This window comes from Anas acuta, chromosome 2, assembly GCF_963932015.1.
Source record: "Anas acuta chromosome 2, bAnaAcu1.1, whole genome shotgun sequence".
Lineage (NCBI taxonomy): Eukaryota > Metazoa > Chordata > Aves > Anseriformes > Anatidae > Anas > Anas acuta.
In genome coordinates, this window is record NC_088980.1 from 100,760,373 (window position 1) to 100,784,445 (window position 24,073).

The 24,073-nt window shown below is 38.7% G+C and overlaps 1 protein-coding gene across 1 annotated transcript; it reads left to right on the plus strand.

The window, feature by feature from the left end:
* Nucleotides 1-800: 800 nt before the first annotated feature.
* LOC137851783 (uncharacterized) lies at nt 801-8,182 on the plus strand. Its single transcript, XM_068672954.1, has 6 exons — nt 801-899; nt 1,011-1,253; nt 2,066-2,392; nt 3,333-3,490; nt 3,812-3,945; nt 4,916-8,182. The coding sequence occupies exons 1-6, from the start codon at nt 824-826 to the stop codon at nt 6,603-6,605; spliced, it is 2,628 nt and encodes an 875-aa protein (XP_068529055.1). The 5' UTR covers nt 801-823; the 3' UTR covers nt 6,606-8,182.
* The last annotated feature ends 15,891 nt before the right edge of the window (nt 8,183-24,073 follow it).

A 24,073-nucleotide genomic window follows, 5' to 3' on the forward strand; every position in this document is an offset into this window, starting at 1 on the left:
TCAGTAGATGCAAAACTATTAAGTAAAGACAAAATTCAAAGAAAAATTTATGATAGATTAAAATTATTATCCTTAGTCATAATCACTAGGTTGATAATTATGTTGTCTTCCTGCGGTTCCTTACTATGAATCGCTTCATTCTCGTCAACCTTTCAACTCATGTTCATATAACTGACATTATAGCTTATCAAAGTACAAGTTGTTGTTTTTACCCTTGGCCTGTATGTTCATAGTTTAACTGCACCAGAATTTGCTTGTGTCCAAGCCTAATCCGTGAGAGCTTTCAAATATTTTTTTGATCTTTCCCATATGAAAAATATAAGGTCAAACTGAAATGCTAAGGGAAAGAAGATGCTATTTTGGCATTTAAGTCTTGAGGGTTTCTTCTTTGTTAGTCTGTTAAAAAGACTAGGGCAGATTTTTTTGTTTGTTTGTTTTGTTTGTTTGTTTTCTCTAAAGAACTGGGCAGAAAATGATAGGAAAAATAGACTATTTAAACAAAAGAACTGTGCTGGCATATTATCAACTGAAACAACAACAACAAATAAGCAAAAAGAAAATGGCTTATAAAAGGAACATTTTGCAAGCAGGTTTGCAGGGATTCAGGAACAGATTTTCAGTCTTAGGGATAGAGAGCAAAGCAAACAACTCCTGTCTCGAAACATCATTAACAATGCTAAGACAGAACTATTCAGTTGCTTAAAGGTTCTCTATGATTTTCTTTTCCTCCGTAAAAAGGGATTGAACATATTGACCCAAGTGATGTTTTTAATCCTATATTTCTCCTTCCTACAGGCGATACCACTGCTGGAATGAGTCTTGGATGGCTCGCAGAGATCTAAATCAGTGCTGTGGTGATTGGCAGTGCCTGGATCCAACACCTTTGGAAACTGGCAGAGGTAACTAAAAATGTTTCCTATGATTGTCATCGTTTGCATCAGCTTATATTTTTGTTTCTATACTACTCAGGTTACAACCTGTTACAACATTTTGGTTTTCACCTGGCTTAGGTTCATCTTGCAGTGGTCCTACATGGGTTCGAAGCATCAGAGAAGGGGAACTGGACTTGGACTTTGATGGTCATCATATGTTTTCTCGGCTAAATTCGAACTATGTTGGCTGGCTTTCCCAAAACAATGCCAAAAAAACAAAAGTTTTCTGTGACACTTGGCCATGTGGACAACATCTAAGCACCAAGAGTGTTGGCAGCGAGCAACTGGAAGATATCACTGGAAGTTACAAATATGAGCTAGGTATGATGAAAAGTCATTAAATGGGTCAGAGGCAATTTAAAATGTTAATTGTACAAAATTTTCGAAGTAACTTGTCCTGTGTGAAAATGAGTAAGACTATTTAAAGGTTGCTTTCTCTCCTTTCTCTCTCTCTCTCTCTCTTTCTTTCTTTCTTTCTTTTTTTACTTCTTTTTTTTTTTTTCCGTTTTGAGAAAGAGGGGAAAATGCCTTTCTGTTAAAATATGATCTATGCATATTTAGATGAATCAAAGAAAACAACAGCAACTGCTTTTATTTAGTACCACTGTTTTTATGTACATGCATTGGTCTCACCTATATACTAGTTTCAAATATTAGCAGACTTTAGCTAATCTAAAAAAATACATTCTTTTAAACCTAGGATTAAATTCTTACTTATTGACTCTTGCACTAACTCTATCAGGAAATATGCTCACATACTAATTTCATGTATTATTAGGACTTCCTGTTGTTATCACTTTTGGTTTACTGATTTTCATTTCCCAGGTATGTAAGGAAGAGTTCAATCAGCAAAATTGCCTAAAAAAATGTAGAGTAGATTAGAGCTGATTGTAAAAATGCAAATTTTGTTTTCTGATAATAAACAAAAAAAAATTATTTGAATGTTGTATCTCACCTTTTGTGAGGAAAAAAATTGAAACCTCTTGTGATTTCATTTTCTGCTGGATTTGTTCAACACCAAGCCACCACATTATGTTTCAGAAAGGAGTAGGAGGAAATTTAATTATCTTTATTATTTAGGTAGATATTCCAGACTTCCATAAGACTCATTATCGTGTATCTCTTTTTCACAGGTTCTGTGAAAAGCAAAGAAGCCTATTACCGGGCTTACAGAAGAATTCACCCAGGGTACTGCAATGCTTCCAACTGTCATATAGATAGGGAGTTATCATCTCTGAAAAACCCATTTTTGAGTGACAGCGGTATTAACATGAGGCTAAAGATGGCTAACTGTCCAATGTATGGTGAAGATGTCCAACTGCACTGGCTGCTTGAAAATTTGCGTAGTGAACCCAAAACCCTGAAGTTTAATTTGTGTGCACAAATAATAACATACAATGGTTGCCCAATGGATCAGTTTTGGAAAGACAGCGTGACTGTTGCATTGGGTCCGAGAGAAGGTAAGAAGGTGGATTTGTCTAACACTCTTCTGACCACAGTTCTTTTCAGGAGACAGATAGGAGACAGGAGACTGACAATCTTCTATAGGATTAGTGGAGACAATACTCGTGGAAAGTGAAATTAGTACAGTGTTAAATATTGATAGCTGAATTGCCTTCAAGGCAATTGCCCTGAAAAATCAGCACAATATGTACTCTATGTGTAATCTATGTGTAATCTATCATGTGTACATGTATAGTAACAGGTTAACTGTAGTCTTTGCTTAGTTTCTCAAGGTTTAGAGATTTTGGTGATCATATAAAACTTCTTTCTGTTAAAAGTTCAAGTCTGGATACTATATTCAATACAAAAATAAAGTTGCAGATGCTTATCATAAAAACAATTCATTCCCTTTAGCCAGAACACATTAGACAGTATAAAATACCAATTTTAAGCACTGAAGTGATTATTTCCAGATACAGCACAATATGCCCAGAAGTGCAAAGGTGTGTCACAGAATAAGCACTTGTTTTAATAGTTATATCTTTTTGTGAAAGAAAAAAGATCACTTTACTTAAGTCATATCTATAAGAAGAAAATTAGTTCCTGATATTTACATTCTGTTTTACCAAGCTTTAATTTGCCTACATTCAAATTATTGCTTTAAGAATTACATTGTAAGTAAGTTTCAGAATTTAAGTAAATAAATAAATTTAAACTTCCCTGTAAACACACTAGTATAGTTAGAGTAATTAGAAAGTATGCAGCTGGATGTTAAAGGTAGCAATGTATTATCCTAAGCCAGGAAAGTTCAAGTCTGGTTTCAGAGATGCTGTGATAGCTTTAATATTTAATTAAACCATTTTAATTGCCAGTTAAACTTCAGGAGAAAGGGAAGTAGAATATTAGCCAAAGATAATTAAACAAGTAAATAATAACTTAAATACATTTGTTTTACAGTGAAAAAAATCCCACTGTGTATATCATATAGTCAATATGGACCTTATCTCTGTGATCACAACATTATGAAAGTAGTTGCTGTCTCAGATCCAGAGTGTGGAGAAGTTCTGATGGTTAGCAGGGATATTGTGATCAACAGGCCACCTGTTATTGTTAAGGTAAAGAACTTCAACTATGTACTTTGTGTTCTAAGGAACAGTCCTATTGTCCACTATATAGGTATATTGTCCACTATATAGGTATAATACAGAAAAATGTGTAACTAATTTTTTTTTTGCTTTTTAGAAAGATCAGTGTGATTATAAGTGTATAAAAAATTACTTAGCGTGACGCCTAAAGATCATAGAATTAAAACAAAAAGGAACATGTATATAAGTATTATATTTTTCTTCTGTTTATTTAATTTAATGCTAATTTTGTGAGGTTAAAGAAAATAAGTGTTTGATATTTTAAATATTTATTTATTTATTTATTGCTAGCTATTGAGCCAACCCAGGCTGAAAGTACCATGTACAGCAGAGATCTCCTTCTGCAATCCTCTCCAGGAAGATATGAAGAACTGCATAATGACTTTAGAAGGCTGTGGTTTATTCAAAGAGCCAATGACCATTGAGTAAGATCATCAATTATTTAAATGGGGATAATATTGGGGGTTGATTAAGGTCTGCTAGGTCAGAGCAGGTTTTGAGGAAGATGATAGTTCTGATACTTCTGGTGTTTGGGATCTGAACAAGATTTTATGCCCCTTAATTCTTGGAGACTCCATTACAAGCCTCATTCTTGAAACTGATAGAGTTGGCAAGATATGCTGTTGCTTCATTTTTCTTAAGTCTAATCTGTGTGTGTTACAAAGTTCTATTTGAAGGGGAATGCACAAGAAATTTTAGCTGTGTCCCCCAGCCCTTATAATCCTATTGAGTTTATAAATATTTCCTCTAAATGTTCATGAACTTGCATCACATATGTAAACAATTAGAAAAAGACAGTGAGAAATAGCAGTGTGCATTCTACACTCACAACAAGTTAATCACAGGAAACTGGAAATTTCCATGATGCTATAACATTCTAGGAAAAGGAGCTTTTCATTAATATGCATTGCTGTTCTTCATGACAAGGACAGCTGACAGAGGTATGAGTAGTTTTGAAGGGAAGCAATTAGGAATTGTTCTCACTGAATGATAATGAACTTGATACTACAGAGCTCCTTGATCCAATTTAGATGACTGGAAATGGGAAGCATCATGTATATCTTTGAGGCAGAAGGGTACCATGTTTTTGAAGAATTTAAGTAACTTACTTATTCCCATGCAGTATCATGAATGGGGTTCCGGTTCCAGTTCCAGAACTAACTGTGGGAGTTTTCCACAGAAATAACAAATCTTTTGAGACAGAGTGAAATGGTTACCACATTATTCACAACACAGGATGATTTGGGGGGAGCAGGGCAAGTAACAAAGTGATCATAGCAGACTGTCTCTGAAAACACATCATAGCAATCAAAACTTGTAATGTGACGTCATCTTCTAGCATTTCATGTCTTTGAGCTACCTAAGGCCCTAATTCTCTCCCTCCTCTTGGTGCAGTTTGGGAACACTGGCTTCCAATCAGCAGGCACGGACTATTGTAGAGTTCACACCATACAGATTGGGCAGCCACCGGCTCCTAGCCAACTTCGGATGCCACAAGTTTGCCTACTGCAAAGGATGTGCCAAGGCTGAAGTGTGTAATCCCGTGGGGCAGAACGGCTCCCTGCCTGTGGGGCAGAATGGCTCCCTGCCCATGAACCAGAACGGGTCGCTGCCAGTCTGTGAGAATGGATCCCTGCCCGTGAACAGCTCTGGGCCGGTCCCTGCAGGGGACCCTGGGCTCAACTCCATGTGTGAATACATATGCATCCCTGTGTGCAACCCGAACTGCAACCCAGGGGGCCCACCTGTGTATGACTTTGTGTACCTTCCTGCGGGCCATCCCTTATGCAATACCATCTGCAACCAAGGCTTCAACCCAAACATCAATCCTGGTTTCGACCCGGGGTGTGATCCTGGCTTCCGAGTTATATGCGAGACCATGCCTCCCGCTACGTGTGCCCCGATGCCTCCGCCCATGTATGGCTCTATGCCGGTTGCATCGTCCAACCCCGTGGGCCCCCCTATGCCACATGTGGTGTTTGAGACAGGGCCCAGTCCTGCACACCAGCCTGGAGGTGGAGGGGGGCCGATGTCCTATTCTGTCTCTGTCCCAGCAAATAATGCGGTGAGTGCCCTGCTGACCCACTTCATGGCTGGCCCCAGTCCCACTGCAGCAGCCCAGGCGGTTCCTACCCATCTGCCAACCCACCCTGTGTGCTCTCCAGTTGCCAACACTGTCGGCAGTCCCATGCCACCGCCTGCAGCCATTTCAGTGCCTGCTGCCTCCCTCTCCCATGTTGTCTGTGGCTCCGTGCCCTCTCCCACAGCCCAGCCTCCCTGTGGCTCCATGGCCACCCTTCCGACCCAGCCCCTGAGTGCCCCAGTAGCCCATGCTGTATGTTCGCCAGCTCCCTGCCCTGAAGCTTCTCCGGTGTCCCGCTCTGCACGTAGCTCTACCCCTGCAGGGCTGCACCTTGCAGGCTCCCCAGCCCCCCGCCCTGTGGGACCCCCAGCAGCTCACTCGCTGTGCTCCCCTGCCCCCCGTCCCGTGGGACCCCCAGCAGCACACTCACTGTTCTCCCCTGCCTCCATCTCGGTGGGAGCTACAGGGGTCCGCTCTGCAAGCTCACCCACCCCTTGTCCCGAAGATTCGTCAGCCACCTGCTTTGCATCTCCCCCAACACCCCGGCCTCTGGCAGCTGCCACAGCCCGCTCCCTCTGCAACCCTTCCTCTCGCTCGGTCTCCCGGGCTGTCTGTACCCCAGGGTCTCGCTCTGTCTGTGGCCCTCAGTGGGGGCCTTCCTGCACTACCACCACCACCTCACGCTCAGGCTCCCACTCCACATACACTCCAACCTTCCGCTCAGCATGGAACCTCACAGGGCGCTCGAGCTATATCCCCTTCTCCCGCACCTCCTACAACACGCTCACAGGACCTCCCTATAGCTCCTTGTCCCGCTCCTACAACACTTTGTCCCGCTCAGCCTACACCACCCTGCCCCGCTCTACCTCTCCCTCTGCTTATGCTACCCTGCCTCGCTCTGGCTCACGCCCCACCGGCAGTGCCCTGACCCGCTCTGGGGCCCGCACCCCCTGGAGTCCCAGCAGGGGTACTCTCTCCTATTTCAAGCGCAAATACCTGTAATTGAGAGCAACCCACTGGTGAAGAGCCAAAGCAAGTGAATTAAAGTCTGTACGCAGATGCTTTGAAAAAAGGTTAGAAATAGGGTGATGGAGAGCAACCTGCGTAGTTCTGAATATTTGTCCAGGCGTTTGAGATGTGTTGGAAAGCAGGCTGCTAGCCAACCCCTGAGAAGTGCATTTGATGTAATGTTCATGTGTCTTGAGATACAGTCCAGTGGAAGTGACAAATGAATGTGCTCCCTCTGGAGCCGTAGTGACAACAGCTGCACAGTGCAAGTAATCGGACTAGATTGCTCAGTCAAGCCCTTTTATAAATGATCTGCTTTCGTTCTCTTCCCTCTTGATTTCTTGCAATGTGCATTTCTCAAATCCCCCTGGGCTACATGGCTCATTGCAAATCTCTCTCCCCATGTGAGATGTGCTGTTACTGGTGTTCTGTGGCCACAGAGGTGGTAGAAAGACCCTCATGACATCTCCCCAAACACACCTTGGCCCTTGAGCTCTGATCTCTTTGTGGCTAAGGTCAGTTCTGCATGCACTTGTATTTCCTTAGTTATAAGGTAATGAAAACTGTGGTGGTCATGAAGTTACTAAATCATTGCAAACCAACTTAAGTATTCAGGAAAAAAAAAAAAAAAAAAAAAAAGGAAAAAGGAAAAGTTAGTATTTGGTATTACTACTCTGGATTTATTACCAGTCCAATATCAGGAAGAAAGGACAGAGTGGAAAGGCTGAAAAACTTGATGAAGATTTAATACCAATTAAACAACATCGGCTTTCATAGCCAATGGTTTTCTGTAAAGCGTTTCACAAAGTTTTCCTCTTATATATTATTTGCATTTAAGTTTACAGTAAAAGCTTATGTTCAGAACCTGTGCTTTTGTGATTCAATATAGCTAGGGTACTTTTGTCACCAGACTTTAAGCAGAGAAGGAAGTGTGATGGTATCATTTCTTTCCAACACCTAGCCCTTCCAAATGAACAATTAAATGAAAGTTAACTGGTACCATTTCAATGCTAACCTTCTCTTCTCCTCCACCTGTCCCCCCCCCCCCCCCTTTTTTTTCTTGGTATCAAATAATACATTGTCATAAAGGAACTGTCCCTAAGTTTTACCTCTCCTTTGTCTGACCCTCACAAGAGCTTTGGATTTGGTGACACACCTCCTATCCCTCTATTGTTTTCCTCTAATGCCGTTATTTTTAGTAGCAAGTGTTAGTGGGGTTTGGTGGTAAAATAATTTTGCTGGTGCTGCAGAATCTTCAATAATGTAGCAATAGTATCTCAGTAGTATCACTGTAGTTCACACCCCTGCGTTTTGTGATGAGATTGAGTAACCTCCTGGGGATTTTGAAAAGGTGAGGTGTCAGATGCTAGTTATGAATATACCAACTGTGCCAATTACATAGTAATTCTGAGTACGGTAGAAGTCTGCCTGGATATTGTAGTGCAGTGTTCAATTCCATGGCACAGTTCTATGATTTTTTTTTTTTTTAATGCAGTTTCAGTAGTTCCTGTTGGGTATTTGCTGATGATTGCTTTGCTTGACAATAAAAATAGAAATTTAGAAAAATTTAACTGTTTTTTTTTTTTTTTTTTTTTCTTCTCATAATATTTCTTCAAAATGGGGGAAAATATTCTCCAGATGCACTAGAGTGTGAAATTATTCTTCCACTGCTTCTGTTGTATATCCTCTTTATTTACCTTTGGTTAGAAATCAAGGCTCCAAAATAGGTTGTGAAATCTAGTACAGATTTCCTATTTTACTTGAAATACTCAGTTTGGTATTTAGAGAAAAAAATCAGCCATCTTCTTTGCTCACAGTAAAACGTTCCACTTACACATGCTGCATGATTTTTCCCTTTGCCTTCATGGTGTGTGAAACTTATCGTCCACGTAAGTGCCAAACTGAACAAATTTTTCAGCAACAGAGGAAGAAAGATAAAAGATACCGAAACTTATGACTTTCTTGTTGTTGTTGAAAAGAAGTTTTCATAATAAATTACAACTATATTATTATGAAGTAACATTTCACATTTCTTGTTCCACTTGTGCTTTGACTGCTCTGATTTTTCTCAGTTCTGAGAAGGAGCATGATTCCATATGCCAGAAACTCCAAAGATTTGTTCCCAACCTTTTAATGTCACTGGAGTTATACAGTGTGTATAAATACTGCTCCCCAACCCTTCTTGCTGTACATACCAGATCATTCTCTTTGAAAACTGTAGCTATAACTAAAACCATAGAAGATAATAGAAATCCTTTAAAGTTGTGGAGGTTTTATGCTGCTGGGCAGCTGATCTCCACCACAGCCACCATCTCACTACCCCTTCTCAACAGAAAAGGGCGTAGGAAATATTATGGAAAGGGTTCAAGGGTTGAGATAAGGACAGGGAGAACACACCAATTATTGTCAAGGGCAAAACATAGTGAGATTAACATGATTTATTGCCTATCACTAGCAGACTAGAAAAGGGAGAACCTAAAAGCAAACTAAAACCACCTTCCCCCCCAACCACCTTCTCCTACATCCTTCCTCCAAATGACGCAAGGGGACAGGCAATGGGGGCTACATTCAGTCCCTAATGCTTCTGCATCCCTCCTTCATGGTCACTCTCTGCCCCTTCTCCACACAGGGTCCCTCCCATGGGATGCTGTTCTTCCGAAACTGATCATGCGTGGGCTGCCCACAGGCAGCAACTCATCAAGAACTGCTCCAACATGGATCCATGTGACAGGGTCCATCCCCCAGGAGCAAACTGCTCCAGCACGGGTCCCCCATGGGCAGCAGCTCCCCCCAGACTCCCTGCTCCTGCGTGGGCTCCTCTCCATGGGCTGCAGCTTTAGCCCAGGGCCTGCTCCTGCAGTGGTTCTCCATGGGCTGCAGCATCCTCCAGGCCACATCCACCTGGTCCACCAGGGGCCTCTCCACAGGCCACAGGGGAACTGCTGCTGTGTGCCTGGAGCACCTCGTGCCTTCCTGCACTGACCTTGGGGTCTGCAGGGCTATTTCTCACCCCTCTCTCCCAGATGCTGTTATACAGCATTTTTTTCCCCTTTCTTAATTCTGCTCTCACAGAGGCATTAACATCATTACTCACTGCCCCAGCTCTGGCCAGCAGTAGGTCCCTTTTGGAACTGGCTTGAGCTGGTGTACTGGGTCTGGCTGGAATGTTAACTTTCCCTGCAGCAGCCCATACAGTGCTGTACTCTGCACTTGTAGCTGGAAAAGCAGTGTTATCACACCAGTGTTGTGTCTACTGCTGAGCAGTGCTGGCAAGGCATCGGGCCTCTCTAACAATCCTAGGGGGTGGGCAAAAAGTGAGAAGAGAAACATCACCAGGGCAGCTGACCTAAACCAACCAAAGGGATATTCCATACCGTGTGATGTCACACTTAGCAATAAAAGGTGGCAACAGGAAGAAGAGGGGAGGGGTGGGATCTCGTTGGGAAAACGTCGGTCTTCCTCCTGAACACTGGCTATGTGCATTGAGGCCCTGCTTCAAGAACGTGGTGGTCAATCATCACCCATTTGTGGGAAGTAGAGAGTAATTTCTTTCCTCTGCACTTCCACGTAGCCTTCATTTGTTTTATTTGTTTGTTTTCCTCCTTTTTTTTTTTTTTTCCCTTTTCCTCTCCCTTTTCCCCTTTCCCTTTTTATTTCCCTTTAGTTAAATTGTTTAGTTCATAATAATCTTTCTTTAATTATTATTATTATTTCCCTTTAATTAAATTATCCTTATCTCAACCCATGAGTTGTTCTTTGCTTTACTTCTCCCCCTCCTCATCTAAGGAGGGGGAGTGAGAGAGCGGTTGTGGTGTTTAGTTGTCCAGCACGGTAAAACCACCACAGCTGGCTCTGATCTGACATGGGGCAGCTTGGCTCTGATCACAGAGGCCATCTCTGAAGCCCCCTGGCTACCATGCCCTTGCCATGTGAACCCAATACAAAAGTTTAAAATTATTCTAACACTAACAAAATTATCAAGAGTGTTCTCTTGATATTTACATGCTAGTAATAACAACAGGTAGTTATTGTAATAACTAATATGTAGTCTCCTAGGAAAGTCCATTTTACTGCCACATATCCATTCAGGGAAAGAACAAAATTAAGAAAGAGAGAAAGAGAGAGAGAGAAAAAAAAGAAAAAGAAAGAAAGAAAGAGAGAGAGAGAGAGAGAGAGAGAAAGAAAGAAAGAAAAAACTTATCACACAAAAACAATTACAAAAACCACTCAGAACCTGGATGTAAATTACCTCCTTCTTAAAAGTTTGAGTGAAGGGCTCCAATCTATGTTTTATAAGGTATCTCCTATCACAAGAGGCCTGTTTTAAATTTCCACACAATTTGTTGTTGATTTTCTTTGTTTCCTCAAAACTGACTTTTTTTTTTTGCTTATTTTGTAAACACATTGGGAAGCCACCACAAACAAGATAACTATCATCAGATGTTGAACGCAGTACTGTACTATTTAAACGTTTGGGGGAACATTTCTAATTTTAAATTCAATTCAGATATGTTTTATTTATGTTTTTGAGCAAAATTTTTTCACTTGTTTCTAAGCCAGTGAAAATGAGAAAGACAATTTCACATGCATTACTATAGCTGCCCTTTCTACGATTTAATATAATGAAGAGTACTAGAATTTATTTTTGTGCAAAAGTAAAACAGCGTTATATTTCTTTCAAAGATGAGAAATAATCTAGTAGGCAATAATTTTTAGTTTTCATCACTAAGAATTCATTAAACTTTCTCAAGTCTTTAGATGAGAAGTTATGAAGATTTAGCTGCAAATTAATAGTTTCAAACTTCAAATGCTTAAGGTTTCTGCTTCCTTTGACATTTGCTAGTTACATAGCATAAAATGCCTGAGTGAAATGTGATTCATTTGTATATATTCCATTACTTGCAAGAACAATATTGAAATTTATAACTCAGTAAACCAACTTCCTACCAAGCATTATTTATAAAGGTAAATTAAATTTGATATATTGTATCTGACACAAAGATTAAATTAGGGAAACACTATATTCATTCTATTTAGTATTAAAAACAAACAAAATCATTCAGATAATAGACAGATAATAAATGAAGTGTCTAAAAAAATAGATATGAAGCATCCTGACCAGGAAAAAAAAAGTGAGCATATTCAAAATGCAAAAGAAAGTAAAAATTTTATTTTCTTTTTGCTATGCAGCATTTTTGTGTCATTCATTGTACATTTTCATTATATCTGAAATTTCAAAACTCTATTTTTTCATATTGCATATGGAAGAGACTTTCTTAAGGGAAAGTCTTCAAATACTTAGACTATCCCTTATAGTGAAAGGGTATCCTACTGAAATGTTTTACAGGCATCCCAGTTCTTTTTCTCTTTGGATGTCTAAGATGGGAGGAATTTCTTCCACACCTTTGTGTGTTCTTCCTGAATGATCTTAAAGCTTTTAAAATCTTCATTTCTGAATGGCAAGGGATGTTATGTAATAATCACACATGTATACTCATTTGTATGGTATAATTATCTGGCTCTGTGACTAACATCAGAATAAGTTTTGTGCAGGAGACCAATTCAAGACTTAAAACAAAGTGTTCCCAGCCCAAGGATCAAATACGGTGTACGTGTATGACTGAGCCTTTGTTACTATTCTGTTGCTAGTTTATAGTAATGATTTGGTCTGCTACCACATTCATTTGGATTTTTAATCTACTTCTTTGAGTTACACTAACTGGCCACACCTGTCCAACTTTTCAGATAGCCATAATTTTTTCCCTGCTATGTTCTCCTGAGAAGAGTTGAATTTGATGGCACTCAGTAGACTGCATTAGCTGTTTGAGCTATTTGAATGTGTACTTTTACATATGTTCACTTTCATCGTATATCTAAACTGCATGTGTGTTTTCTCCATAAGATATATATTTAGTACAGGCTATCTATTAGTGAATCTCTTTATTATTGAATAAAAAACATTCATGGATAAATATGAATCAATTACAAAAAATAATAAAATACAATAAAATAAAATATAGAAAAAGAGGAGTAATCTGAAAAGACGGGAAAACTTTTACTATACAAAGAAATGTTATCACTATGCACCATTTCTTTTTAGCAAATTTTTCTGTGATTCTGGTGTTCTCTGATTACTTATTTTGCATATCAAATGCTCAAATTTTATTAAAGCTATAACAGAATTTCATGTTAGCTTTAGACTAATTAGAAATAGAGGAATGTTGATGTTTGAGATAAATATTACCAGGAATCCTTGCTGCTCCAATATATTTAACTATGTCAGCGAACCTAATCCATCATCTGCAGCAGTCTTTGGGTCTAAAGATCAGATGGGATATTAATTCTGACCTACAAATATTTCTGTTCCAGCTAAATATTGCCTCTTGATTTTATTTTTTTTTTCTTATTTTCCATTTTTTCCTTATGTTCTAATTTCAGTTTGGCCTTTTTTAGCTTTCCTCCCTTTTCCATGCAGGTAAAACAATTAGAATTGCTAGAAGCTGCTCAGATACAAATATCAAAATCACTGCAACAGATTTCAGTGGACATTTCAGTCTCTAATACGAAATTCTGTCTTTGGAGCACAAACATTATAAGAGAAAGAATATTGAGTTTTTTTTATAACGATCTTGTTTCTTTCCTCTGGTGATCTCAGTTGATTGTATAATAGCATGAGTCATTAGGGGTCCCGACTGCACATTAGCAGAATACTAACATGCTTTTCCTGCATCACTGACTGAGGCCATTTGCCAAGGACAATGTCAAAGCAGAAGGAATGATAGACAGGATTCGTTGAGAACTGGTCTGTAACAACTTCTCAAAGAAATTTCATAAAATGAGGTACAAAGTTTATTCAAGGACTATGGATCAAACATAAATAAGATGTAGAAAGGTTATCCGATACATGAGGCAAAAACTAGGCACTAACTGCCCAAACAGTAAATTTCTCTGTCTGTCTTGGGAAGGGCATTTTTGGGGATGAAGGACACATTCACCATCAGTAAACAAGTAAACAAATGGGAAGCAGCTTCTTGATGGAGATGTTCCAGACACTTGATGTTTGTAACTTAAAATAAAAGTTTAGTTTTGTTCTGATGATTCTCAGAGGAATGGATGTGGCTTTTCCTCTGAGAGAGGTGCATAATCCCCATAGCATACACTTTTTACACATGCAGATTTCCTAAATGGTTTCTTCTTGACTGTCTCTAAACAGGTGAATTCAAACTGTTCTAGCTACCTGACATCCTTTCCTGGCTTCTCGTGTGGGCCACCAACATTCTCACTATCCATGTAGCACCATATTTCTGATTTATTTTAAATGAGTGATTGAAAGGGAAAAAGTTTAACCATTAACTGCTAAACTATTATGTAGAAGTATTTTTTACAAAAGAAAAAAAGACATTGCTTGCTAGGTATAGTTTTCCTATTTGACTCTCACCATACAAACTGGATTTGAAACTTTCCTCCTTAATTCCCAGGAAACATATTCAGTGAGGAAAAAAAGAGGTCATTACTTTGTTGATGCAAACCTTGTAGTATGAGATAACTGAACTACTTGCACTGTAGCAAATGCAATTTACAGAAGGAAGGTTGTCCAAATCAGTCATTGTGGATTGGTTTAACTACTGAATGTTTTCCTTATAAGCCATGGCTACCGCAAAGAGATGAAATTGTCACATATCCTTTTATGAAGATGGTAACTATTTTGGAAAGGAAGTTTATGCCAATGAAGTATGAAAGGAGCGAGGACTTTCAAGCAAATGCAAGTGTTCATATGAATATAAATAATAAATATTAACATGTAAATACTCTTCTTCCACAAATACATTCATCTCTCAGTTACTTCCTTTCAAAGCTTGATCTACATGCTGCTACTTAACAAGCTTGTTGGATGATGGGGGAGCAGCAGATACTGTCTTTCTGGACTTCAGTAAGGCCTTTAATAATGACCCCCACAGAGAAGACGCCACATGTTTCTGCTGTTTCAGGAGTCCAATGGACTGGAGAGACAACAAGAAGACTCTCCCCATAGAGAAGATTGGATAAGCAGACAGTGAGGTGGATTGAAAACTGACTGAATAGCAAGACCCAAAGTGGTCTGTGGTGCAAAGTCTAGTAACAAGCAGTGTACTCCAGGGGTCAATACTAGGTCCAGTCCTGTTCAGCATCCTCATTAATGATCTGAATGTTGGAGTAGAGCACCACCATTTGCAGATGACATGAAACTGGGTCGGGGGTTCATTCACCAGAGGGCCATACTGCCATTCAGAGGGACCCTGACAGGTTGGAAAGGTGTGTTAACATGAACCTCATGGACTTCCACAAGAGGAAATACAAAATCCTGCACTGAGGAGGTACAACCCCAGGCACCAGTACATGCTGGGGACCACCAAGCTGGAAAGCAGCTCTGCAGAAAAGAACCTAGGAGTCCTGGTAAACAGGAGTGACAAGTGTGCCCTGGCCACTAAGCAGTCCAACTATTCTTGGCTGTATTAGGCAAAGAATCACCTACATGTCAAGAGAGGTGATCCTTCCCCACTACTCATCATTGGTTAGGCGGTGCCTGGAGTACTTTGTCCACTTCTGGCCACCCCTGTATGTGATTCCGTGACAAGATTGTCTATCAGAAGACTTAGTTTGTAAGCATGCACATTTTTTGAGTTGTCTTTAGATGTAATATTTAGATTCTCTATCTTGGTGACTGAGCTTTGTAAAGTTGACAAAGGAAAATCATGGTGAAAGACATCTGCCAGGTACTGTCTTTCACAATTAAATTGTTTTTACTGCTAAAAAAAGTATTTCCATCTGCATAAAATGAAAAATTCAATAGATAACTGTTAAATGTATAAAAATTCCTCACAGCATCAGTCTGCAGGTATTCAGTCAATGCAGAGTCTCAGTCATTTACGGAGGACTTCAGCTCCATTGGTCCTGCTACTGCCATAGCTAAATGATCAACATGCACAGGTTTATGGACAGAGAGGTGTTATTATCTAGACAACAAGCAAATCCTGAAGATAATGACTTGAAATTATTTTTAAATATTCATTTAAGATGAAGTGGTAGAAATATTAAATAGTTTATACTAATGTTATTTTGGTTATATAGAAGCGCTTATAATTTAACTTTATTTCTCCTGGTGATTTGTTGTTTCAGTAGAATAACTGATTCCAATAATTTAAATGAGGGAGAACAATACTGCTAATAGTACTAATAAAAGTAACATAAGACGTTGTTTGTTGTCTTAGGACATAGGTAGGGATAACTCACAATTAGACAACATATACTTAACAAAGCCAGACTTTTCTGCATTAATTGAAAAATTAAAGAGGCAATCTTAATTTGCATTCCAAACACTAAAATTCTTTTGCCAAGCCTTTATGCGAACACAATAGTTTGGTCAGGAACTATTAAAGTGTAAGTTGTAGTTAATAAACCCGTGATATTATTATTCTGAGAAAAGGAACTCTTCCTTAGTGAGAGGCCTGGGTACTGCCTCATTATTTGTCACAGTATTGTGTTTGATTAAAAAATAATGAGATTTAGGAAAAAAAATCTATTTGGAATTGAGTTGCTATTACAAATCATGATACCTGTCTTATAAATCTATGTTAAGTGCACCTAACTTAGATAATGTTTAAGATAGCAAGAACTATCCTCATCTCTCATTTGGACTTAAAGTTGCATTTAAAATACAGCAACTGCTTAATTATTTGACTGAGTTCTACATAACGTAATGCTACTATTCACCGCATGGCTTAATAAATAGCTTGTAAATAAGGTGTGAATGCTATGTCTGCAAAATAAAAGAGAAAGTGAAATAACAGCATTTTAATTATAAAACATACGCCTCAGATATTAAAAGAAATCATTAGTAAGTGGTTCATAATGCTGGATTGGACGAACATAAAAACTTGGTTTTGTTTAAAAACAATATAGTCTGTTATAAAAATGCTCTGTATTGAGAATTTTTATGGCATAAAATCTGACTGAAATAATTACTAAGAAGAAAAATGTCAAAATAAACACATAAATTTCACATTTATTTTTGTTCTGCTCTACCTAGAAAACATTGTTTCTGCTGTTTCAGAAGTCCAATGGACTTGGGAAACAATAACAAGATACATATTTTTGTCTTAGAAGTTTTTTGAAGCATAGCAATATAATATGTGTGAAGTGATGCCAAGGGCACAGCCACCTACTCTAGCTGCTGCAGCCCAGGACCACTCCTGCCCAGCTGTGGGGGCCCAGCCTGGTGCCCAGGGTCTCTGCCCAGGCTGGAGGAGAGAACCCCCTTTTTGGGAGTTCAACCAGTAGCAAAGCTGAGCATGTATTCCAGAGACACAGAAAGAGACAGGACACTGACAAAACTGGTCACACAGGCTGACTAGTTCACAAAGGTCACAAAGGCTGCCTTCAACTGCACTTTCACACAGGACTCACATAAAACAGACACAAATAGCAGAGTGCCCTTCCTCCTTTCTGTCTGGTAGAGATGGGAGTCCACTGGCACACACACAGTACTTTCCAGGCACACTTCCAGACATGCATTTGCAGATCCCTTGAGTACCATGCACAGCCCCCCTGCCTTACCTACTTCATAGTCTGTCCACTTGCTGGCTGGTCCAGCTTGAAGCTCATTGTGAACATGCAGCTCACACACACTCACAGGCACATGGGCTCTGAACTGCAGTCCTACTGCAACCACCACTGTGAAGATCTCACCTCACTCACATTGTGATCTCACCTCACATCGTGAAGTTGGCACCACAGGCCACAGGGACTACAACCCAGGCTTGGTTCTGTAGCTGGTACCAGCCTTCACTCACACTCAGTCAAGCCCCACCAGTAGCTGGCAAGTTGATGTTCAGCACACATGCACACAGGAGAGAGTGAGATACACAGAGAGAGAGTTAAGAAATAATGAGAAAATATAAGAAGGTAAGATTGACTGTGGTTATCTGGCACAGGGTTCAAGCAGTTCAAGTGCAGACGGGCCCTATTTTACATGTGACTGGCCCTTTTCTATCTTTTATACCTAGCCTTACCCCCTTCACCCTTCCCGCCCCCCCCCCCCCCCCCCCCTTTTTCCTCCTGCTCCCCCTTTTCCCAGCACAACTCCATGGGTTTGCAGAGCTGTGCAGTTTCTGCACCCTCCCAGTCCAGAACTCCTTAATTCATTTACAACCTTGTCAGCTGTAAGGTTCATCCTGGAAATGATGAAAAGCTTGAAAAGCTTGTTAGCCCACCAATTAGTGAGTCTGTGAGGTTTGTGTCTGGTTTATTGCCTCCCACCTTAGAAGTCATCCATCGGATAATTCTGTTGACATAAAGATTCCCACATTCATAAATTAATGTGACTGATCAGACTTGGCTCCCTTTGTTGCCTCCCTTTCTTATTATCCCTTGTTGCCTTGGAAAAGGTCCTTGATCAGGTACCCTCAAAGAAACAAACATTCTCCTTCTACATACCCTTACAATATTAAAATATTTAGAGTTTGAGTGTGAAAGACCTGAAAATTAAGCCTTATAAAAATAATCGAATCAAGATATTTGGGAGGAACTGATTGAGATCATGGGCATTCCTAGTTACCAAAATCAGAATATAATAAAACCTCCTTAAATATAGAAATTTTGGCTTCTCTTTTCAGTGTCTGGTAGATTGTAGATACTTTAAAAGACTGAAAATACTTAATTTACTATTAAGAATATCTGCTTTATTAAAAAAAAAAACACAAAACACACACACAAAACAAACAAACAAACAAACAAACACAATTGTTACTGAATTTTTTGATCTCAGCTAATGCCTGATGATGTTAAAATCCATAGTTTTAAATTTGCTGGATTATGAATTTTGAAGTATAATGTGTCTTCATTTTATCTTATTTCCAAGATGACTGAACTATTCCTTTGACAGATGATCACTGGGAATAATTCTCATTAAGACTCTAAGAAATTTTTACTTGTATGGTGTATATGTAGTAATGTTAGTTGTCCAGCTTTTTGCAGTTGTTTTGGTATCTAGTCCTTCACTTTGGAAATGTTATCTCATAGTTTATGACCATATAACTAAAACCCCCAAGAATAGCATAAAATTTCAAAACCTTTCTGCGTGCAACTCCCCCTACTCCACCACACTTAACAAGGTCTTGCCCTCGGCATCACCTAACTACATGGCAGGTACCCCTGAGCCTCCTAACTCCCATTCCTCATCCTGACCATTATCACATGCAGACTGATGTCCCAGCCTGACTTCAGCCCGTCCCTGTCCACATGTCTGGCCATCTCTGGCAGTGGGTACCTCTGTTCCCCTCACTGATCTTGCTCTGCCCCCTTGCTCAGAAGCAGATCCCATGATGGTGAGGTCCTTGCCCTGATGGCAGTGCTATCATGCTGGGCTGCTGGCACTCCCCCCACAGGTCCCTGGCAAGCACACTGGCCTCAATACATAGTTTTAATTCCTCCTGTTTTCTCCTAGAGATGATTTTTCCAAATATTTCTTTGACAATCTGTTTTTATTTCAAACCTGATATGTAGTGCAAGCTGATGACACTGTAAATCATGTTAGATGTCCTTCTTCCACAACTAATTCACAGTATGATACGTTTTCTACAGATGTCAGTGTTCAAAGTCCTGCCAGATTCAGTGGAGCAGGAAGAAACCTGTGTAACTGTGGAGGGTGAGCTCAGTGTGTATGAAGGGGATATGAAACCTAATAATAGTGTCTGAGCACCTGAGCAATGGTATTCTGAATTTAGTATTCATTACCCACATTTCAGCAAGGCTTTCACATTTTTTTTTCCTCCTTCAGAAGCAATATATCAATTTTGTCATTAGTAATATATCATGTACATAATAAGTATTTATTACAGTCTCTCTCTGGGCTGGAATTATCTTTTACAAATGATTTACTGACACATAAATATACTAATTACTGACAAATTCGTGGAAAATTGGGATAACATAGAGCTCTGGTAATAAGATGTTCGCATCCCTACCTCCAATAAATTTCCAGCTTTGGTATGTGCCTGTGAAGAATAAATATCAGTCAGAGCCTTGCTCATAATAAATACAGAGAAAGCCAAAGTGCCTCAAACTAAATATATACGTAGTAGAACTTCTGAAAAATGGAGTAGAGATATAATAAGCTGATTTTAAACTTGGACTTGTCTATACTTGCATAACAAACATCTTCTGTTGAAAAATATTGTTATCTTCTTGAAAGAAACAATTTTTAAGGAGATCTTTTTTCCTCTTTTTTTTTTTCTATAATAATGATTAGGCTTTTTTTGATTATGAATCAGTTACTATTTTATTATTATTACTATAATAATATTTATTATTTAGTCTGATCTGGAGGTTTAACTCCCCTCCCCCCTCCGCCCCCATCTCGATGTTTTACAGGAAACTGGCAAGAATAAAGACAGGTGCTTCTCAGATACATGGACTGGTTCAGTGCTGACTTTTTAGTGTTCTAATTCCCCAGATGGAACCAAACACACTAAACAATAACATAATTTACCACACAATGGATGGTAGAAATCACATTTCTCAAAATTATCCCATAAAGCTCAGCATACCAAAATGACTCTGGAACTATCTAGTAGGAAATAATAGAATAACAAATTATGAGGGACTACAAATGACTCAGCCTGAGATACACTATGATTTTGTAGTGTAAAGGCTGAGCTAAAGAAGGCATCTAGTGCTCAGCACCATGTCTATATTTTACCCAGTATCTTGTAAAATGTATAAAAAAATGAAAACATAAGATGATTTTGGAGTGGGGACAGGAGAACAAGGCTTCCCTGTTCCCATGTTAATTCCATAAACATTCGGTTACTTAGACATACTCATTGCCACTTTATAGCTCAGAAATTCATAGCTCTTGCATTTCTTTCATTTTGGTAGCCAATTTTCAAATTGAGAGTTAAAACGTATGCCATAAAAAAGAACCTATGATGAAGTGCTATTTTATTCTAGAGATATTTCCATCTCCTGTATGAGCTAACCAATAGTTTAAGGACTAAAAGGTCTAACACCATCTCCTCCTCCTGAAAGGAAAGCTACACTTTATAGGAAGATCAACCCCATCAGTGCCAAATGTGCTGAAGAATGCTTAGCTTGTGGATCTTGACATATTGTTGGCACAAGCTAGCTGCTTACATTGCTCAGGTATGGCAAGAGTGGGATGTGCCCAGAAGTGTGCCTGCAAGGTCTGAGGAACTTAAAAAAGATTAGACGTGTATGAAACTGCAGTGCTTCCAAATTTAAGTCCTTGGAACTCTCCATGTATTTGTCTCAGTTTAATAGCTTAAACCCATTGTGAAATTCATCTTCATTTCAGGGAAAAAATAACCTATGCTGAGGACAATTCCTGTGACACAAGATAACTGACTGTTTCCTCACTTAAACTGGAAACAGTCTGGAAGTCTGGATTGCAAAATCTCACAGCTAATTAACTTTTTTTTTTCTTTCTTTTTTTCCCTTTATATGAAATATTTACAGTTTCCCAGCTTCTGTGTTGCAGTTTCATAACCAGTTTTTCATAAAATCATAGAATGGCTTGGGTTAGAAGGGACATCAAAGATCATCTAGTTCCAACCCTCCTGCCATAGGCAGGGAAGGCACCGACTAGATCAGGTTGCTCAGGGCCTGGTCTTGAACAACTCCAGAGATGGAGCATTCACAACTTCTCTAGGCAACCTGTTATTATTTTTATCTGTAGATATATAAGTTGACATTGCATAGCATTTTACTGGTTTTATATGACAAGCAGTCTATATGACCCATTTTAATAACTTCAGATTTTATTGGCTTACTTCAAGCCATGCTATTTTCTCTTTGTTTTGAGTAGCACTGTACTCATTTTAGTTAATAACTATTTAAGAGTGTGGAATCAACTGAGAGATGATGTCATTGTTTTATGTTAACTTAAATCCAAATGAGGTGGCACTACTACCTGAAAGTCTTGGAAGTTCTTTTTTCTTTTCCTCAGTGTTTTTTCTTGTGCTGAGAAAGAGAAGAAGAGAGGAGGAGAGGGGAGGGGAGTTATCTAGGTGAACAAGTGTCCTTGAAAAAACACCAAGCTGGTAGAGGGACATTTAAAATGTCTCTTATTTTTTTCCCAGGTTAATGTATCTCACATCACTTCCCTGAGGTAGTACTTCACATAGCTGCATGACTGCATGTGCCTGCAGATATGGGTGGAGAAATAAGCACCCAGGATTGAGGGGGTGGTGGGGTGACTGATGCTTGAGCAGGCTTATGTCATATTAAACTGGTTCTGAAACTGCAGTGTAATGCTGTACCATTTAAACATGATAACCAGTGTATTTTTCTACAATTTGTCAGATTCTACAACACCAATGTTTAAAAAGAGGTATAGTAAAGGAATTCAGTTACACAAATGTAGTTGTCAATAAAATGCTCACACCTTTATTTATTTTTGGGTGGCTTTTGGTCAATAGACAGACATAGCTGAGATGCACAAACAGAAGTTCAGCAGGCAAATAATTGTTTTCTTTTATGTTGTCTCAAAATACCTGCAACTTTAATAAAATGTCTTCTCATTCAAACTTAGTTTTTTATTATTTTATTTCATTTCATTTTTTATGTTATTTCATTTTATTTTATTTAAATTTATTTATTATTATTTTATTTTTATTTTTTTTTCCCATCAGGATACCTATGGAATTAGTATTAGTCACTCTCTTCCTGTTCATTAGGTTGGTAGCACCTGCTCTGTGTTTTGGAGAGTTTAACGAGTATGTTTACTACCATAACATCTGTTTAAACATTCCTCATAGTCTGACTCACTTTCTTGACTTTCAGCTGAATAGTATAGAACATTTCTTTACAAAAAATGTGTAAAAAAAGACTAGAATAGAAAGATGGAATCCTGCCCTCCCTCAAGGAAGTACATCGCTTTCATTGCAAATATGAATATGTAGTTATAAGTTTATACACCTATTTTATTCTGTAGAATATATAAAACTTCAAAGAATATTCCTCAGATTTTATTTTTATTTTGTTTGTGTGTGTGTGAAGGTAAGCTTTCAGAATAATTGGAATGCATTCTCTAATAAAACATGTATGGTAAGTGAGAGCAGAAGGCATTTGCAAATGTTTATTTGATTAAGTCAGTTTTGTTACTTGGATAACATTTGAAACCATTCATCTTAAAGAAAACAAAAAACACAGTGCAAACACTTTTTAATCATAGAATCCTTAGAATATTTAAGATGGAATTTGTTTGTGAATGCCCGTGCCATTTAAAACTTAGTTCAGATGTCTGTGTGTTCTCTGAACCTTTCCAGGGTCCTTCCTCTGCTGATAAAAATTGCAGTCATCCAGTACTGGAAAAATGCTATTTATTTAAAGCAAATGAAGAGTACATGTAACAATAAGTTAAAAATAAGTTAAAAATATCTCATAAAAAATAAGTTAAAAGTTAAATATAAGTTAAAAATATCTCATAAAATGAAGACATTCTACTCAACCATGTTCATACAATTTTGAATTTAAAAATAAATAATAATTACGAATCAGCCCGTGCTTTGCATTTTTCCTATTTTAGGTCGACCTGTACTGGAGTACTAGGACATACATGTAGGTGTGCCTTCTAAGGCATATAATAACCTCACTGGATACTGAAGAAGCATTATTGAGTACAGCCTATATAGATTATTCTTTGTACCCTTGCCTCCAGAAATTGTCTACATAATCAAACAATGGAAGTGAATAAAAGTGAATTTGTAAAAGTGAAAAATTAATGCCGAGGATCCAGTATCCCAAAAATAGATGCTTCATGTGTCCCAATAACACTTGGCAAAGCTCATAATTCAAATCTGAGAGGGTAGCTTTAAAAGCATACCTCTGATTCATAATTTTAGGGTAGATGCATCCAAAATACTATAAGTGTGTATGTATCATATAGTGGTCTTGCACTGCTGAATATTAACTTCACTGCTGTGCAATTCATTCACTAAAGTCTCTGCCTGCAGCCAGCTGGGCATCCTTCTGTCTGCACTTGGTTTCATTGTTAGCTTCACAGCATGTTAAAATATTGGGTAATGAAATATATATTTCCACGAATACTTTCTAGGTTCTTCCCTTGACTGTGAAGCAATTGTTTGTGGCTGCTTGAATAGATATGATTTTTCCCTATCAATTCTTCACAGAGCAGTCTATGTCATGCTGTGTCCTGTCAGCATACCATTCAGAAATGCTACAAACATATGCATTCACCAGCTGGAAATACTGCATATGCCATGCTTTGAACTCACACTCCGGTAAGGGAAAATGATTTCAGTCAAGTTAAGGGCCTGTCAATCACAATAATTCCTTAGTCTCTCAAACCACTTACCTGTGCAACTTTTTGTCAGGATTAATTCCTTACCCTATATGCTTTTTTAAGAGAAAGAATTAATTCAAATTAAGTATTTCTTATACACACT

What these genes read in the sequence shown, in the direction of transcription:
- LOC137851783 (XM_068672954.1), top strand. Translation starts at nt 824, where the DNA reads ATGGCTCGCAGAGATCTAAATCAGTGCTGTGGTGATTGGCAGTGCCTG. An exon ending in ACCTTTGGAAACTGGCAGAG is followed by an intron (nt 900 to 1,010) that starts GTAACTAAAAAT and finishes CACCTGGCTTAG; the next exon opens with GTTCATCTTGCAGTGGTCCT. An exon ending in AAGTTACAAATATGAGCTAG is followed by an intron (nt 1,254 to 2,065) that starts GTATGATGAAAA and finishes TCTTTTTCACAG; the next exon opens with GTTCTGTGAAAAGCAAAGAA.